This window comes from Rana temporaria, chromosome 12 (genome assembly GCF_905171775.1).
Source record: "Rana temporaria chromosome 12, aRanTem1.1, whole genome shotgun sequence".
NCBI classification, from domain to species: domain Eukaryota; kingdom Metazoa; phylum Chordata; class Amphibia; order Anura; family Ranidae; genus Rana; species Rana temporaria.
In genome coordinates this window covers 134,304,190-134,323,540 of record NC_053500.1, presented here as the reverse complement: position 1 = coordinate 134,323,540, position 19,351 = coordinate 134,304,190, and the positions used below count along the sequence as shown (strand labels likewise).

Sequence of the window (19,351 nt, the reverse complement as noted above, 5' to 3'; positions counted from 1 at the left end):
GCCGCACTTACCCCTCCTATAGCAGGGGTAACTTTCCGCCGGAAAAAGCCAAACGACGTAAAAAAAAAACGCCGGGCGGTCGTTCGTTTCTGAATCGGCGTAAATGCTCATTTGCATATTCGATGCGTAAAAGACATGGAAGCGCCACCTAGCGTCCGGCCTGGAATTGCAGCCTAAGATCCGACGGTTTAAGTCACTTACACCTGTCGGATCTTAGGCATATCTATGCGTAACCTGATTCTATGAATCCGCCGCATAGATACGACGGCTGGACTCAGAGATACGACGGCGTATCAGGAGATACGCCGTCGTATCTTCTTTCTGAATCCGGCCCAAAATGTGTAAAAATAAATAAAAAAATTGATGCAGTTACTGCAGGAGTAAGACATCTATCTGGATATATCTAAGAGAGAATCTACGGCACAAATGAAAACAATATGCTGCAAAAGGTGGTAGAAAATGTAGACATTGTCCTATTTCTTTCAAGTGTCACTATAAAAAGGCAAAACTCCCCCCCCCCCCCCCCCCCCATTTTGGTTAGGGTAAAGGAGGGTTATAACCTCCATCAGTTTTTTTGTTTATTTTTTTCATCTGTGTCTCACTCGTTAAATTTCTCTTCACTTCCTGTCTCATTGGCCAAAACAAAACGTGAAAAGAAATCCCTCCAAAGTGAGGGAATCCTGGGGTGTCAATAGAACAAGGGTCCCCATTAAAAGTACCAAAAAAAATAAAATAAAAAAAAGAAGCTATAGCGCTCTCCTCTCCTTTATCCCCCCCCCCACCCAACCAAAAAAAACCCCATCTTGGCTTTAGTTATACTTTCAATTTGACACCAAAAATACACAATCTCTACCTCCTCTGCCGCCCTTCCTGGTAATTGGTTGGTGAGGTCAGTTATGCTTTCAGACACTGTGTGCTTTTATACATTGTTTCACAGAAACAAAAAAAATTGGAAGACGTCAAATCTAGATGTGCGATGGAACTCATGTCAAGGAAGACAGATGATTTTTCTGCGGACACCAGCTCGTCTCTGGATAAAGCAGACAATGAATGGCTTTAAACCTGCAAAAAAAAAAAAAAAAAAAATTAGCACATACACTTAATTTTTTTTTTTTTATTTCAATAGTTTTTTATTGATATTTTTCAATCAAACAAAATAATGCATTACAATAGCATATAGTACACAATGCATCGTAACAGTAGGAGACAAAGTAATACTCATTATCTAACATACAGATATGTGTTGGCTAAGCAATATAATACTACCAATCATCATAAGAAAAATTGTAGAGTATTTTCTGTAGAATATTTTCTCAATAGTAACAAGTCAATAAGAGATCAAATCACAATATCAAAGGAAAAAGAAAGAAATACATTAGCAAACAAATAAAATAAAGGAACTAGCTTTCCCGAACACCCCATATGGGAATCATAGTGTTCGAGAGCCATCTCCTCTCATATTTCCTATCTGAATAGTAAACAACGTGTCGGAGGAAATAAGGTAAACAGAATTATGTCCTGTTTTTGAACCAGACAATCCAGAGGTCCCATTGGATTGAGTATTTATGAAGAGAGCCCAAGGATGACGCTAAAATCCTTTCATAGGAATTATGTAAATCCAAGAGGTCAATAGCGTCATCAGGGGAAGGCGGATCGGGATCTTTCCACTTTCTTGTAATCGACAATCTAGCTGCCAAGAGTAGATGGGTTCACATACACTAAATTGTGAATACAATTGTGAATAGTGAATACACCGCTCCTGCCCATTGAAATGAATGGGCACAGCTGCCGAGGCGCCTGCAAATCACTTCGGCAACAGCACTACGCGGGCGCATTTAAAGTGGAGGTTCACCCAAAAAAAAAAAAACATTTTTAACATTACATTCAGCCGAGTTGTCATAATGACAATCGGCTGTTTTTTTTTATTTTATCCCCGTACATACCGTATTTTCACCGCCGCTTCCGGGTATGTCTTCTGCGAGACTAGGTGTTCCTAATTGATTGACAGGCTTCCGACCATCGCATACAGCGCGTCACGAGTTGCCAAAAGAAGCCGAACGTCGGTGCGCAGGCGCCGTATAGAGCCGCACCGACGTTCGGCTTCTTTCGGCAACTCGTGGCGTGCTGTATGCGACGGTCGGAAGCCTGTCAATCAATTAGGAACGCCCAGTCCCGCAGAAGACATACCCGGATGCGGCGGTGAAAATACGGTATGTACGGGGATAAAATTATGACATTATGACAACTCAGCTGAATGTAATATTAAAAAAAAAATTTTGGGTGAACCCCCGCTTTAACCCTTTATTCGGGCACTAGTGGGGGTTAAATGCGCCCCGCTAGCAGCCGAATCGAACCGCTAAAACGCACCTAAAACTAGCAGCGTTTTACCGTCAACGCTCGCCCCCGCCCCAGTGTGAAAGCAGCCTTAGGGAAACAAGAAAACAAAAAAAGTAAAAGTTGAGCAGATTTCTGAACCTGCTTTATTAGTCAGGATTTGACTTACTTTGTTGGGTCCTGCTCTAAGCTGAAGGCTCCAGAAATTCGTACAACGTTTCTTCTGTTTTCGGGGCCACCATAGCTCAGGGTTACCTTGGTAGCAGAAAAGAGAACATATTAAGCCACAAGCCTCCAAAAAGCAGACATTCTGGAATCTCAGCTACAATTCACAAAGGAAAAAATCCCCTGATGATTTTGAGGTGCGATTACAATGACACAATCATTTCCAGATATGTTGGTCAACCTATAAACTGATCGCCAGCATTGTGTTTAGAAAAAAAAAAAAAAATAAAAAAAAAAACTTACCTCTTGCCGCCCACGTAACGCATATGTACGGCAGCAAAAAGGGTGGGCTTTAACGCCAAAATGTATGCATAGGTTTCTGTACCAAGAGTGCGCTCCCAGCACAGAGACAGAGCTGTCCAATGCTCAGTCAATATTAATGATTGGGAACTGGCTCCCGATCATGTGACAGCCAATGACAATGGTCACATGATTAAGCAGACCTTTCTGCCCCGTGGTAGTAATAGCCCAGTTAAAGAGACCCCATGGCAGGAAGGAGTTAAATGAGAAGTATGTTTTTTTTTCCCCCCAGTATCATACTTACCATAGTGGATGCTGCATCTGTCCCCCGGTGTGTCTGCACTGAGAACTGTGCGATCGAACACCGCCGATGGCTCAGTTCTCACAGCTCTCCGCTCTGGCCCCCCCCCCCACCCCCCCGCGCTCACAGGAGCGCTGAGCTGGGGAGTGGCCATCTCAGGTTCTCATCGGCTCGCTGAGAGGCTAAGACGTGTATTAGTCCAGGCATCTGGCGGATCCAGACTTTACTGCCGTGATGACACAGTGCGTGGACAGATTCCAGTGACATCAGCAGAGGGCGGACTCTTCTGAAAATGGGTCACAGGAGTGCAAAACGAATTGCACTCCTGTGACCCATAGGAGAAGCCCAACCAAACGCGCTTAGGCTGAACGTCTCCTTTAAAAGTGGAATACAGACAGGACCAGATGGGTACCAAAGATTTCACAAGGGCTAGATTCAGGTAGGGGCGCGCATAGTTACGGCGGCGCAGCGTATCGTATTTACGCTACGCCGCCGCAACTTACAGGAGCAAGTGCAGTATTCACAAAGCACTTGCTCCGTAAGTTGCGGCGGCGTAGCGTAAATGGGGCCGGCGTAAGCGCGCGTATTTCAAATGTGGAAGGGGGGGGCGTGTTTTATGTTAATCTATGATGACCTGACGTGATTGACGTTTTGTACGAACGGCGCATGCGCCGTCCATGTACATATCCGAGTGTGCATTGCTCCCAAGTACGCCGCAACGACGTATTGGTTTCGCCGTGAACGTAAATTACGTCCAGCCCTATTCGCGAACGACTTACGCAAACAACGTAAAAAATTAAAATTTCGAAGCGGGAACGACGTCCATACTTAACATTGGCTGCGCCTCCTAATAGCAGGAGTAACCTTACGCCGAAAAAGCCTAACGTAAAAAAAAAATTGCACCGGGCGTACGTACGTTTGTGAATCGGCGTATCTAGGTCATTTGCATATTCGACGCCGAAAACAACGGAAGCACCCCTAGCGGCCAGCGTACAAATGCACACAATTATACGCCGCCGCATTCAAGTTGCGTCGGCGGAGGAAGCCTATTTTTTCGACGTATCTGCCCTGGAGAATCGGCGTAAAGATACGCCACCGTTACTGCTACCTGAATCTAGCCCAATGCGTTTGTTAAACTTAGTGACTGTAACAGCTCTTTTGTTCCATGTGCACAGGGGGGGGGGGGGGGGGGGCAACTATCAGGCAGGATATATGTGGGGGGATAGAAGATTCTAAGATTAACATTTTTTGCTTGTTTATCTCTTCAGCACTACAGTATCTATTCACATTTACCATTAGAAGAACTGAACTATAAAAATGCAAATGAAGAAGTAAAATGCAGGAGGCCCATTTAGTCATCAGGGCGTGGAACAGGGACACTTACCTGCTGCAGTAAGGAAATCTGAGGGAGTATCTGGAGATTTTCCAGGTGCGAGTGGAAGAGGTTGCTGTGCTGCATTTTCACCTCCAGCAATCCTTCAATAATGTACCCGATGGTGCAGTCATCAGGAAGCCGAACCTTCTCCGCTGTGCTAATGAAGTTCCCCATGCTAAAGATGAGGCAAAGAAAGGTCATTAGTCACAGACTAATTTTTTTCCTAATCAATGTAAAGCTGTCACATGACTCCGCTTTTTCCCAGCCTGCCTGCAGGGAAATAGAAGCATGAGGAGCTTCTAGTCCTCTGCTGCTGCTCACACATGCTCAAAATAAAAAAAATATTAAAACAGCCTTTGGAATACAGAGTAAAAATAATTAAATAAAAGGAGAAGTACAGCAAAAGCCTGTAGTCCGCAGAGTTGGGGGTCAGTATCCACCCACATGCCTGGACTGGCACGCGGCTCAGCTCCCGCCATTTCCACCTCTACAGCCCAGTGCTCCAGTGAGCACTTGGGAGCAAAGAGCTGGTGACTGCCAGCCACCAGCTCTCTGCTCTGAGAACTAAGCGATCAGAGGTTTTTGATCATTGGGTTCTCAGTGTTAGAGCCGACAGGGGACAGATGCTGCATCAGACCAATGCTGCATCCAGCTAGGCAAGTAGGATTCTACAAAAAGTGTCAATCCCCATACTTCTCTTTTAATATCAATAAACAGGTTTAAAAAACTGTCATGCAAATGCATATTTGAAATCAAATCTTTATTATTTTTTTTACAATAATATGGTGTGGGCGGATTTCTGCCAGTCAAAGGCTGCGCCACACCCCTCCAGCCGGTGTCTATTGTGTGTACGTCCCGCCCCCATTGCATTTAGCGGATTATTTGGCTTTGAGGAGGGAGGGAGGGAGTGGGCTGTCATTTACCACTGTGTATGCACCCACATGTGTGACTCTATAGTCACATGGGCTGCTCAGATGTGATCAAGGAGGAAATGAACAGCTTGTAAACACACTGAAAACTGAGCATGTGCACTAGCTCTGCTCTGTGCATCCTCATATTTATTGGCTGCATCCTGCTGACAAACTTGTGCGGTGTCCAATCGCAGCAGGGGGTGCACAAACAGGTGCAGCCAAGCTAGGAAGTACACTGCGGCGTACAGGTACGTTACGGTGCCTGGCTGTGCCGCCTGCTCGCAGTCTATCTACTGTGAGCAGGTCAGCGAGAGATTAAAGAGCCAGCTTTGTACACAGATGCACAGTCATGCTGCAACAGAAATGGGCCTTCCCCAAACGGTTTACCCGTTGAAAGCGCAAAATTGTCTATAATGTCTTTGCATGTTGTTGCATTAACATTACTCTTCGTTGGAGGGCACCTGCAATCAGTAATTTGAGGGAGTCTTCAGACACTTTATATCAGTGTAGGTGTGACAGTCCGGTGTCCAGAAACTTATGGCCACAGAATGGGGGCTGGGTTAGGCTATAGAGTAGGGGTCTCAAGCTGGCGGCCCTTCAGCTGTTGTGAAACTACAAGTCCCATGAGGCATTTCAAGGCCGACAGTTACAAGCATGACTCCCACAGGCAGAGGCATGATGGGACTTGTAGTTTTGCAACAGCTGGAAGGCCACCAGTTTAAGACCCCTGCTGTAGAGACTTAACAGATGATTTTAAACTGATGTATGTTGGCAATGCACAGACTTTCTATTCTTCAAGCTCTACAGTGATTCACTCACCTAGCCCATGGACTCATCTTCAGGGCCAAGCCTCGGCTGATACAGAATCCAGCACCACCAGTTGCAAACCAGAACTTCAGAGATGACTTAAAAAAAAAAATAATAATAATAATAATAATAATAATAATAATAATAATAATAATAATAATAATAATAATAGTTATATATAATATATATTAAATAATAATAAGTGAAGTGTCCAACCCCCTCAAAGCCTGCCTTTCTTACATTGGTAAAGTGTTACTAAACCCACAACAGTTAAATCAGTCTGTATATGCAGTAAAGCATGTTTGTTATACTCACTGTGGAACCTAAGGGGTTAATCCTCTGCATTGTGTAAAAAAAAAAGGTCGTTTGATCCCGTCTTCTCTGATCCCCCCCCCCCCCCCCCCCCCCCCCCCCTCCTTCCACTGTCCCCAATCTGCTGATAGTACAGAGACCAGGGGAAAGCTGCACATGCTCAGTTTGGTGTGTATTGCTAGAGAGTTTTTATTTTTCTTGGGAGGGTGCATGTGAACAGCACAGGGCCAATCAACACTGTCAAGAGGGTCAGGGGTCCTGCAGCCTCAAAGGACAATCAGAGCAAAATGAAAACTCCTCCTACAAGCTTTAACCAGACACTGATAGAAGTCACATGACTGCTATATACTGCTGATGAGAAAAGGTATTTAGCGGTTGATATTTACTAAAATAATTGCATTTCTGTGTTCTGTGGGAGACCAGATGTAGTGAATGCGGAGCCCTGGGTGTAGCAAGACTTTCAGCCCCAGTTCACACTGCTGTGGTGCGAGACACTGCATGTAATTCGCACAGGAATCGCAGCATATTCCTGTGCAAATTAAATGTGGTGTCTCTGGGGTGCGATTTGAGCCATAGATTTATGCAATCGGTTCGCATAAACAGGTTTGCAATTTAGATGCAGTGCAGATTCTGCAACTAATTTGCTGTAAATTCACACCGCATCTAGTGTGAGCCCAGGCTAAGGCTGGGTTCACACATGCTGCGGCTCACAGCAGGGGGCCCGGTGCGTCCCTGTACACCGATTCAGGTCCGAACTTTTGCCTGAATTCTCACCAGATTCAAAATCAAAGACAGGACCCCCTTCTAAATGCGGTCTGCTGCCGCCTCAGGTGTGTGAACCGGCTCCATTGCAAACAGGGCACACTTTTCTGTCATGTGAATTGGATGTAAGGAAACCGAATCCAATTCACATAAGTGTGAACCCAGCCTTAGGGCTCTTTCACATGGGCGGCCTATTTTGGTCCGCCTGCCAGTTTTTTTGGCGGACCTGAACGGGCGCTCCATGCTCCTCTATGGAGCCGCGGATGTCAGCGGTGACATGCCCACTGGCATCCGACCCGCCAAAGTGTGACAGAGGAAAAACCTACTTTTCCATCCGTCTGGCGGATCGGATCGGGTGAACACGGACAGACAGTCCGTGTTCATCCGATCTCACCCATAGGGGAGAGCAGAGAAAAGACAGGGCGGTCCCTGCACAGTGTAAGGGGACCCCCTTGGCATCCGCCGGCTCAGCGGGGATCAACGGAGCGATCCCCGCTGAGCAAGCGGAGGTTCACGGGGTGGATCATTACTGATCCGCCCCGTGTGAAAGGGGCCTAAGTGTTTTAAATAGAAGATGACATTTTTGGGGAGATATTTATCTTACTGCTTTACAAATATTCAAATCAAATCAAACAATTAATACAGCCAGCTGAGTGAAAACGACATTTAGATCTCACCGAGCCATCGCCCTTAATCTTGTCCAGCGTCTCCACAGGGTGGTCCAGACTGGGTCGCCCGACGTAAACATCCGTGTTGTGCGGGAAGGCAGACAGCAGATCTAACAGGGCACGCAGATTCAGGTAATTGTCATCATCCATGTGACAGAACCATCTACAATAAATAAAACCAGCAGCGTTTCACTAATAAGATGGACCTTGCATGAAAGTGCTTATACAGTGTGTGCTGCCCCCTTCAGGTGTGACACTAAGTGAATTTGGAAAAACACTGCCTGCATTAGGTTCATTTGTTCTGAGCTAGGCCCCTCCCCCCACAATCGATTTAGCTACGGCACCTAGAGTGCCAAATTGATAAGACAATTCAATGCTAACAATTACTGGGATGCTGGTGCTGTAATGCTAACGATTTCAAAGAAAAGCAAAATCAGTCTCACTTCCGTTAACTCCACTCTAACTGGCAGGTACTCACACATCCCCTCCCCATTGCTTGTAAAAGCAATCCAGTGGCTTGTTAGCCAATGAGCTGACCATCGACTCTTTAAAAAAAAATAAAAAAACGCAATAGGCGTATTTGATCGGTTTGCGCAAAAGTTCTAGCATCTACAAAATAGGGAATAGAATTATGGCATTTTTATTTTTTTTACTAGTAATGGCGGCGATCTGCGATTTTTTCTATTGTGACCGTGACATTGCGGCGGACATATCGGACACTTTTGACACGTTTTTGGGACCATTCACATTTACACAGCGATTAGTGCTATAAAACTGCACTGATTACTGTGTAAATGTGACTGGCGGGGAAGGAGTTAACACTAGGGGGCAATCAAGGGGTTAACTGTGTTCCCTATTTTGTGTTCTAACTGTGGGGATAAGGGGGACTCACTATAGGAGATGACATATCGTGTTTTCTACTGTGTAGAAACACACAGTCTTGTCTCCTCCCGTGCTGCCGCTCATGCCCACAATCGTGTCCGCCAGCCACGCGGATTGGGTTGCCCGCCGTGCAGCGGGTACTCGCGTGCCTTCTGGTTGCTCTCCTGGGCGAAGCCGTATATGTACGGGATTTTGCCCAGGAGAGCCATTCTGCCGCAGTATATCTGCGTGAGCCGGTCGGGAACCGATGAAAGTAGAATTACTGGCAACATTTTAGTAAGGAAAGTATAAACTCCGTCAGTTTTTTTTTTTTTTAATCTGTGTCCCATTGGGGAGATTTCCCCTCACTTCCTGTCCCGTAGCCATAACAGGAAGCGAGAGGAAATTCCTGCAAATTTAGGGAATCCCCCAGATCACCACAACTAGTGTCCCTATTGGAAGATTTCCCCCCTCTTTTCTGGGAACAACCCAAAGTTTGATAAATGGTAAACAGGACAAATAGAGTAGGCGAATCTCCCCCCCCCCCCCCGCCAAATCTGCAGGGGGCATGTCCATGACTACCTGGACCCCACAGGAATTGGGTTGAATGATGCAAGACATGCAGTCTGAAAGAGAACAGACAGGGTTGGGTTTAAAATTCACTTTAACAGAAATAAAAAGGAAGTATCCCTTACTTCTTGGAGGAAAGCACAAATTTGTCATACTCCACAGCCATCTTACAACACAGAGCTTGTCGCGTGTGCACTGCGGTGCAGTTCGTGTTCACCATCTGACTCCCTAAAAGGAAAAAAAACAAAGAAAGGGTATTCATGTTTGTTCAAAAGGCAGCAAAGCACCAGATACCTGAAACAACAACTACTGAAGTAAGAAAGTTTAGCATTAGGGCCAGGCAACTTGCATTTTTGGAAAGAAAAGTTTAGTAATGGTAACTTTCAGATTATAGTCATGACTGGTTTCCTTTACAGAAGAACTCCAGGCAGAAATAAAATACAAAGCTGTGCATTGTATTTAATACATCATTAACCACTGCCAGCCCAAGCCAATTCTGGCATTTCTCACCTACATGTAAACATCATCTTTTTTTTTTGCTAGAAAATGACTCTCAAATATTATATGTATATTTTTTAGGGAATAAAATGGCAGTCGTTGCAATTTTTTATGTCACTTTTGAAAATTGCGGGCACTCGTGGAATGGCGCTAAACTACGATACTTAAAAATCATCCAATTCGTATAGCAGGAGAATGTGACCAGCTCTCTATGGAGCCGGTTCACATATCTCCAGGGGTGGCTGCGAAGCGTCTTTGGCTCCATTCCAGGGCCAAATTCAGGCACAGATTCTGCCCTGAACTGGAGAATGGAGATCCGCAGCCGGTTCCAGCGTCTAATGCCTCAGTGTCTATATGTTGGAGAATTCCACAAACAAAGAAACACTTAAAAGATGTCAGTGTAGATCTGCTTGGTTTACTATACCCCGATACCCTGTAACCTGGATAACAGAAAATTTTCATAAACATTTACCTGCTCTCTGGCGCAGCACTTGGTCTTCATAATCTGTAAAGATGAAAGTCTGAAGGAGACAAAAAAAAAAAAAAATTGTTTTACAATTACATGCAACGGCCTTTCTCCCCTATGGGGGAATTTGATGACGATGGACCGTAGAGTCCGTCGTCATCCAATCCGCCAGACGGATGGAAAATAGGATTTTCCTCCGTCACACTTTGGCGGGTCGGATGCCAGTGGGCATGTCACTACTGACATCCGTGGCTCCATAGAGGAGCACGGAGCGCCCGTTCAGGTCCGCCTGAGAGGGGAATAATCCCACTCCTCTCTGCTGCACTTCCAGGATGTATAAGAGCGATTCTGATTGGTCAGTGCCAGCACAGAGCATTGCTCTGATTCACAGAGAAGGAGAAGAGCTGGGACTTGCAATCCCCTAATTACTACACTGGTTGCCTGGGCACTGCAGCTCATCACCCACATAAATACAGCAGGGACTGGGGGGCTGTGGATGAAAAGTGTTATACATTTTTCAGAAAAATGATCTAATTATATGAAACCCACCTTAAGAGCCAGTTCAAACCACATGCAGTCCAGTGTGGTTTTTTTTTTTTTTCCTGCATCAAAAAACACATGGGGCCAGATTCTCGTAGCATGGCATAACTAAGGACGGGCGTAACATATCTCATTTACGTTACGCCGCCGCAAGTTTTTCATGCAAGTGCTTTATTCACAAAGCACTTGCGTGTAAAGTTGCGGCGGCGTAGCGTAAATCACCCGGCGCAAGCCTGCCCAATTCAAATTAGGCAGGTAGGGGGCGTGTAGCATTTAAATTAAGCGCATTCCCGCGCCGAACGTACTGCGCATGCGCCGTCCGTAAAATATCCCAGGGTGCATTGCTCCAAATGACGTCGCAAGGACGTTATTGGTTTCGACGTGAACGTAAATGGCGTCCAGCCCCATTCACGGACGACTTACGCAAACGACGTAAATTTTTTAATTTCGACGCGGGAACGACGGCCATACTTAACATTGATTGCGCCTCATATACCCAGGAGCAACTTTACGCCGGGACAAGCCTAACGTAAAACGTCGTAACTTTACTGCGTTGGCCGCGCGTACGTTCGGGAATTCGCGTATCTAGCTAATTTGCATACTCGACTGGGAAAACGACGGAGGCGACACCTAGCGGACAAAAAAAAAAATTGCATTTAAGATCCGATGGCGTAAGAGCCTTACGCCTGTCTGATCTAATGGATATCTATGCGTAACTGATTCTAAGAATCAGTCGCATAGATACGACGGCCCAGACATGGACAGAGCCGGGTCCACCCCGAGCATCTCACCTGCTTATTTGCTTGGGAGATCCAGGTCTGCAGAAGAAGGTCCACTCGAGTTCTGTGATACTTCTTTGTGGTCTTCACCGCGATAAACAGATCGTCTAACTGAAGAAGGTCGCTTGAACGAGAATCGTCTTTCAGGCCGACGTTCGCAGGGGACTTCACAAGGTTTCTCCTCCAGTCCTGTGTGGCGGTGGAAAGCCTGGTGACCTCAGGCCGGGACTCCAGGTAAATGCGGGTACAGGTGAGGTTACAGGCTGGGACCAGCAGTGGCTTGGGTAGGGCATGCTGCCTCCATGGACTGAGAAGGAAGAGGAGAATGCAGAGTGACACGGACAGCAGGAAGCAGATCTTAGTCAATCCGATGGTGGAGATTTTCATTCTTCAGCCCTCTGGAGAAGGGCCCTGGTGAACCAGCTCTGGCATTGCAGACACTGAGGAGACAAAGGATGGTCAGATGTTAAAGCTTTATTAATACCAGTCCGGACTTTCACTTATGCTTGGTAGCCCCTAAAATGCATTACACACATCAGAGTCTCTGTGGGTCCTTCTTTGCCTGTCACTCAAATTCATGTGGGGGCGGGGAGGTGGGCGGATCCCAATTCTTTACAGTCAGACCAAATGAGACCCCAGCGTGCTTCACCGCAGGGGAACCGTACACGTTGTTGTGGCTCCCTCCATAGAAGTCATGGAATTTTTGGATTTGGGCTTAATAAAACTTTCAATTTGCAGCTTTTATTACCGGATTCACATACAGCGGGGGCGGCTTCTGCGCAAAATCACGTACCTGTACATAAATTTTGCTCTTCCTGGTCTGGGGCACCGCCAGCGACCAGCTCCTACTGTGATTGGAAACAGGGGGAGCCAATCAGCAGGACCTGCCAATCGTTCATGGAGGCAGACAGACAGGCAGCCTGCCTGCCTGTCTATGTAAACAAGGCAGATCGCCGTTCCATGACAGGAGAAGACAGAGATCTTGTGTTTCTGCTAAGCAGGAACACGGATCCCTGTCTTATTATAGTACAAGCACCTCCCCCCCCAGTTAGAAAGCACCCCCTAGGGCAGGGATATGCAATTAGCGGACCTCCAGCTGTAGCAAAACTACAAGTCCCATCATGCTTCTGCCTCTGAGTGTTACGCTTGTGGCTGTCAGAGTCTTGCTATGCCTCATGGGATTTGTAGTTCTGCAACATCTGGAGGTATCGGGACCGATTCCGAGTATTTGCGGGAGTACTCGTACTCCCGCAAATACCCCCGATACCAAAATAGAATACTCTCCCCCCCCCCGCCGACGCATCCCTGCTTAGTTAATACGGGCGGGGAACATTACAGCATTCATTTGAATAGCTGTAGTCTTTCCCACCCCGCCGCGTATAGACACTCCCCCTTGCTCAGGTGAACTGTCCAATCCGGAGCAAGGGGGAGTGTCTATACGCAGCGCGGAGCGAATCATTACAGCTATTCAAAGCTGTAATGTTCCCCGCGCGTATTAACCAGTCGGGCTGGCAGCGGGATGCAGGTAGGGAGACAATGGCTGGATATGGGGGGAGACAATGGCTGCATATGGGGGGAGACAATGGCTGCATATGGGGGGGAGACAATGGCTGCATATGGGGGGGAGACAATGGCTGCATATGGGGGGGAGACAATGGCTGCATATGGGGGGGAGACAATGGCTGCATATGGGGGGGAAGACAATGGCTGCATATGGGGGGGGAGACAATGGCTGCATATGGGGGGGAAGACAATGGCTGCATATGGGGGGGGAGACAATGGCTGCATATGGGGGGGGAGACAATGGCTGCATATGGGGGGGGAGACAATGGCTGCATATGGGGGGGGAGACAATGGCTGCATATGGGGGGGGAGACAATGGCTGCATATGGGGGGAGACAATGGCTGCATATGGGGGGAGACAATGGCTGCATATGGGGGGGAGACAATGGCTGCATATGGGGGGGGAGACAATGGCTGCATATGGGGGGGGAGACAATGGCTGCATATGGGGGGGGGGAGACATGGCTGCATATGGGGGGAGACATGGCTGCATTTGTGGGGGGAGACATGGCTGCATATGGGGGGGGGGGGAGACATGGCTGCATTTGTGGGGGGGAGACATGGCTGCATTTGTGGGGGGGAGACATGGCTGCATTTGTGGGGGGGAGACATGGCTGCATTTGTGGGGGGGAGACATGGCTGCATTTGTGGGGGGGACATGGCTGCATTTGTGGGGGGAGACATGGCTGCATTTGTGGGGGGAGACATGGCTGCATTTGTGGGGGGAGACATGGCTGCATTTGTGGGGGGAGACATGGCTGCATTTGTGGGGGGAGACATGGCTGCATTTGTGGGGGGAGACATGGCTGCATTTGTGGGGGGAGACATGGCTGCATTTGTGGGGGGAGACATGGCTGCATATGGGGGGGAGACAATGGCTGCATATGGGGGGGAGACAATGGCTGCATATGGGGGGGAGACAATGGCTGCATATGGGGGGGAAGACAATGGCTGCATATGGGGGGGAGACAATGGCTGCATATGGGGGGGAAGACAATGGCTGCATATGGGGGGGAGACAATGGCTGCATATGGGGGGGGAGACAATGGCTGCATATGGGGGGGGAGACAATGGCTGCATATGGGGGGGGAGACAATGGCTGCATATGGGGGGAGACAATGGCTGCATATGGGGGGAGACTTGGCTGCATATGGGGGGAGACAATGGCTGCATATGGGGGGGAGACAATGGCTGCATATGGGGGGGGGGAGACATGGCTGCATATGGGGGGAGACATGGCTGCATTTGTGGGGGGAGACATGGCTGCATATGGGGGGGGGGAGACATGGCTGCATTTGTGGGGGGGAGACATGGCTGCATTTGTGGGGGGGAGACATGGCTGCATTTGTGGGGGGGAGACATGGCTGCATTTGTGGGGGGAGACATGGCTGCATTTGTGGGGGGAGACATGGCTGCATTTGTGGGGGGAGACATGGCTGCATTTGTGGGGGGAGACATGGCTGCATTTGTGGGGGGAGACATGGCTGCATTTGTGGGGGGAGACATGGCTGCATTTGTGGGGGGGACATGGCTGCATTTGTGTGGGGAGACATGGCTGCATTTGTGGGGGGGAGACAATGGCTGCATTTGTGGGGGGAGACATGGCTGCATTTGTGGGGGGAGACATGGCTGCATATGTGGGGGGGACATGGCTGCATTTGGGGATACATTTAAAAAAAAGTATCGGTATTTGGTATCGGCGAGTACTTGAAAAAAAAGTATCGGTACTTGTACTCAGTCCTAAAAAAGTGGTATCGGGACAACCCTAATTTTAATGTTTTTTTCAGTTGATTAATGTAAAAAGTTCATTTTGTGGGTGAAACTCCACTTTGAAAAATGCAAAATAAAAACTTTACTGCAATAAAACAAAACAAACAAGGGCGGTTTTCTGACCCTAAGGGGCCCCACAGAGACATGGAACCCACCATTGTGGTTATAAGGGGTGCAAACTCCAGAACTTTGCCCCCCCATAGTGACCCTTAGTGGGCCCCCCCAAAAAGCATGCAGCCAGTGAAGTCAGGCAGAGTTTCTCTGTTGTTTATAATTACAGCTTCTGTCACTGTCTGCTTCACTATACACTCCTCCATATAATATATTATTAAATAGAACACACTTCTTAGTGTTATTAAGTATGGGGGGGGGGGCCCCACCGTACCTGTCTGTGTCACACGGCGGCGGCGGGGGCCCCTCAGCACTTGACACCCCCCTCAGGACCTCCTAGACTCCTCAGCTGGCACCGGCTGACGTCATCCACGCGCGCCGCCCTTCTATTCCCACGATCCGATCTCGATGGTTCTGACGCCACCGGACGTCGCCTGCGTGCGTCCCCCTCCACAGGAGGCGCAAGGGACGTAACCCGGAAGTGGTCGGCTGGTCGGGGCCGGAGCAGTGGAGAGCGAGGGGGTGACGATGCCTCTCCCGGTGCAAGTGTTCAGCCTGCAGGTCAGAGGAGGAGAAGAAGGGGGTGGGGTCACTTGTGTGTGTAAAGGGGGGGTCACCCCTCCTCTAGAAGGAGGACTGTCTGTGTTGCTCATAGCAACCAGCACGAGCACACTCTTCTTTTTTCTTTGGAGGTGGACAGCTCGGTTCCTGTGGAGGACATAAGTGGGGCTTCTTTTAGGCACAGGGGGTGGAGTCTGGTGAGGGGGGGTCGCCAGGCCGCAGCGCTGGCTCAGGGACTGGCTGCTACTTGCAGTGCAGCGCAGGGGAGGCGTGTCATATTTAGCGACAATATGCAATAAGCCGCATGTTTCTGGTGGCGCTGACTGCGCTGGCTCAGGGACTGCCTCTTACTTGCAGCACAGCGCAGGGGAGGCGTGTCATATTTAGCGACAATATGCAATACACAGCGTGTTTCTGGTGGCGCTGACTGCGCTGGCTCAGGGACTGGCTCTTACTTGCAGCGCAGGGGAGGCGTGTCATATTTAGCGACAATATGCAATACACAGCATGTTTCTGGTGGCGCTGACTGCGCTGGCTCAGGGACTGCCTCTTACTTGCAGCACAGCGCAGGGAAGCAAGTCAAATGTATCCACAATATGCAATACGCAGGATGTTTCTGAAGGGACTGGCTCCTACTTGCAATGCAGCGCAGGGGAGGCGTGTCTTATTTAATGACATTATGCAATAAGCAGCAGGTTTCTGGTGGCGCTGGCTCAGGGACTGGCTCCTACTTGCCATGCAGCACAGGGAGGCGTGTCCTATTTAGGCGTCAGTCCCAGAATGGACGCACATGAGATATTTAGATGGCGGGACACATTTTGCCTAAATATCCTGAAACTGTCACTTCACGAGACCGCTTTGCGGTATTTGCCAAAATTAAAAACGCTTGGTAAATGCCGCATGAAAAGGCATTCAAATCTATTCACAGAAGGAAATAAATAATGCATGCGGAAATGAAAGCGGAGCTCCACCCTCTTGTTCGCACCGTCCCCTCCTCCACTGCCTTCTGGGAAACAGAGGTCCCAAAAAAAAGACGAGACCATTCAGAAAGCGCATGCGCAGTAGGAAACAGGCTGTGGAGCTGCAAGGCTTCACTTCCTGTTTCCCTTACGATAGTTGCCGTCACTTCCTGTTTCCCTTACGATAGTTGCCGTCACTTCCTGTTTCCCTTACGATAGTTGCCGTCACTTCCTGTTTCCCTTACGATAGTTGCCGTCACTTCCTGTTTCCCTTAATATAGTTGCCGTCACGTCCTGTTTCCCTTACTATAGTTGCCGTCGCTTCCTGTTTCCCTTACTATAGTTGCCGTCACGTCCTGTTTCCCTTACTATAGTTGCCGTCGCTTCCTGTTTCCCTTTACTATAGTTGCCGTCACGTCCTGTTTCCCTTACTATAGTTGCCGTCACGTCCTGTTTCCCTTACTATAGTTGCCGTCACGTCCTGTTTCCCTTACGATAGTTGCCGTCACTTCCTGTTTCCCTTACGATAGTTGCCGTCACGTCCTGTTTCCCTTACGATAGTTGCCGTCACGTCCTGTTTCCCTTACTATAGTTGCCGTCACGTCCCGTTTCCCTTACGATAGTTGCCGTCACGTCCCGTTTCCCTTACGATAGTTGCCGTCACGTCCCGTTTCCCTTACGATAGTTGCCGTCACGTCCTGTTTCCCTTACGATAGTTGCCGTCACGTCCTGTTTCCCTTACTATAGTTGCCGTCACGTCCTGTTTCCCTTACGATAGTTGCCGTCACGTCCTGTTTCCCTTACTATAGTTGCCGTCACGTCCTGTTTCCCTTACGATAGTTGCCGTCACGTCCCGTTTCCCTTATGATAGTTGCCGTCACGTCCCGTTTCCCTTACGATAGTTGCCGTCACGTCCCGTTTCCCTTACGATAGTTGCCGTCACGTCCCGTTTCCCTTACGATAGTTGCCGTCGCGTCCTGTTTCCCTTACTATAGTTGCCGTCGCGTCCTGTTTCCCTTACGATAGTTGCCGTCACGTTCTGTTTCCCTTACGATAGTTGCCGTCACTTCCTGTTTCCCTTACGATAGTTGCCGTCACTTCCTGTTTCCCTTACGATAGTTGCCTCCACTTCCTGTTTCCCTTACGATAGTTGCCGTCACTTCCTGTTTCCCTTACGATAGTTGCCGTCACTTCCTGTTTCCCTTACTATAGTTGCCGTCACTTTCTGTTTCCCTTACTATAGTTGCCGTCACGTCCTGTTTCCCTTACTATAGTTGCCGTCACTTCCTGTTTCCCTTACTATAGTTGCCGTCACGTCCTGTTTCCCTTACTATAGTTGCCGTCACGTCCTGTTTCCCTTACGATAGTCGCCGTCACGTCCTGTTTTCCTTTACGATAGTTGCCGTCACGTCCTGTTTCCCTTACTATAGTAGCCGTCACCTCCTGTTTCCCTTACTATAGTTGCCGTCACGTCCTGTTTCCCTTACGATAGTTGCCGTCACGTCCTGTTTTCCTTTACGATAGTTGCCGTCACCTCCTGTTTCCCTTACGATAGTTGCCGTCACGTCCTGTTTCCCTTACTATAGTTGCCGTCACCTCCTGTTTCCCTTACTATAGTTGCCGTCACCTCCTGTTTCCCTTACTATAGTTGCCGTCACCTCCTGTTTCCCTTACTATAGTTGCCGTCACCTCCTGTTTCCCTTACTATAGTTGCCGTCACGTCCTGTTTCCCTTACGATAGTTGCCGTCACGTCCTGTTTTCCTTTACGATAGTTGCCGTCACCTCCTGTTTCCCTTACGATAGTTGCCGTCACTTCCTGTTTCCCTTACTATAGTTGCCGTCACTTTCTGTTTCCCTTACTATAGTTGCCGTCACGTCCTGTTTCCCTTACTATAGTTGCCGTCACTTCCTGTTTCCCTTACTATAGTTGCCGTCACGTCCTGTTTCCCTTACTATAGTTGCCGTCACTTTCTGTTTCCCTTACTATAGTTGCCGTCACGTCCTGTTTCCCTTACTATAGTTGCCGTCACTTCCTGTTTCCCTTACTATAGTTGCCGTCACGTCCTGTTTCCCTTACTATAGTTGCCGTCACGTCCTGTTTCCCTTACGATAGTTGCCGTCACGTCCTGTTTTCCTTTACGATAGTTGCCGTCACGTCCTGTTTCCCTTACTATAGTAGCCGTCACCTCCTGTTTCCCTTACTATAGTTGCCGTCACGTCCTGTTTTCCTTTACGATAGTTGCCGTCACGTCCTGTTTTCCTTTACGATAGTTGCCGTCACGTCCTGTTTTCCTTTACGATAGTTGCCGTCACGTCCTGTTTCCCTTACTATAGTTGCCGTCACGTCCCGTTTCCCTTACGATAGTTGCCGTCACGTCCTGTTTCCCTTACGATAGTTGCCGTCACGTCCTGTTTTCCTTTACGATAGTTGCCGTCACGTCCTGTTTTCCTTTACGATAGTTGCCGTCACGTCCTGTTTTCCTTTACGATAGTTGCCGTCACTTCCTGTTTCCCTTACTATAGTAGCCGTCACCTCCTGTTTCTCTTACTATAGTTGCCGTCACCTCCTCTTTCCCTTACTATAGTTGCCGTCACCTCCTGTTTCCCTTACTATAGTTGCCGTCACCTCCTGTTTCCCTTACTATAGTTGCCGTCACGTCCTGTTTCCCTTACTATAGTTGCCGTCACATACTGTTTCCCTTACGATAGTTGCCGTCACGTCCTGTTTCCCTTACGA

General features: G+C 48.4%; 2 protein-coding genes across 4 annotated transcripts in view; one reads left to right on the top strand and one right to left on the bottom strand.

The window, feature by feature from the left end:
* Positions 1-802: 802 nt before the first annotated feature.
* RFNG (RFNG O-fucosylpeptide 3-beta-N-acetylglucosaminyltransferase) lies at positions 803-15,485 on the bottom strand. Its single transcript, XM_040330791.1, has 9 exons — positions 15,368-15,485; positions 11,662-12,089; positions 10,337-10,385; positions 9,492-9,594; positions 7,945-8,098; positions 6,206-6,291; positions 4,485-4,650; positions 2,504-2,589; positions 803-1,062 (listed from the first exon to the last, which is right to left on the bottom strand). The coding sequence occupies exons 2-9, from the start codon at positions 12,034-12,036 to the stop codon at positions 984-986; spliced, it is 1,098 nt and encodes a 365-aa protein (XP_040186725.1). The 5' UTR covers positions 12,037-12,089; positions 15,368-15,485; the 3' UTR covers positions 803-983.
* A 61-nt stretch (positions 15,486-15,546) lies between these two features.
* GPS1 (G protein pathway suppressor 1) overlaps positions 15,547-19,351 on the top strand; it is a 42,975-nt gene continuing 39,170 nt past the window's right edge. For 2 of the 3 annotated variants that reach the window (XM_040330789.1, XM_040330788.1), the window contains exon 1: positions 15,552-15,654. In XM_040330789.1, the coding sequence (XP_040186723.1) occupies positions 15,622-15,654 (33 nt within the window). In that variant the 5' untranslated portion in view covers positions 15,552-15,621. Of the gene's footprint in view, positions 15,655-19,351 lie in introns of all 3 variants that reach the window. The other variant, XM_040330790.1, reaches the window with a different exon arrangement.

What these genes read in the sequence shown, in the direction of transcription:
- RFNG (XM_040330791.1), bottom strand. Translation starts at nt 12,036, where the DNA reads ATGAAAATCTCCACCATCGGATTGACTAAGATCTGCTTCCTGCTGTCC. An exon ending in TCTCCCAAGCAAATAAGCAG is followed by an intron (nt 10,386 to 11,661) that starts GTGAGATGCTCG and finishes TGTCTCCTTCAG; the next exon opens with ACTTTCATCTTTACAGATTA. An exon ending in AGATTTCCTTACTGCAGCAG is followed by an intron (nt 2,590 to 4,484) that starts GTAAGTGTCCCT and finishes TCTGCTACCAAG; the next exon opens with GTAACCCTGAGCTATGGTGG.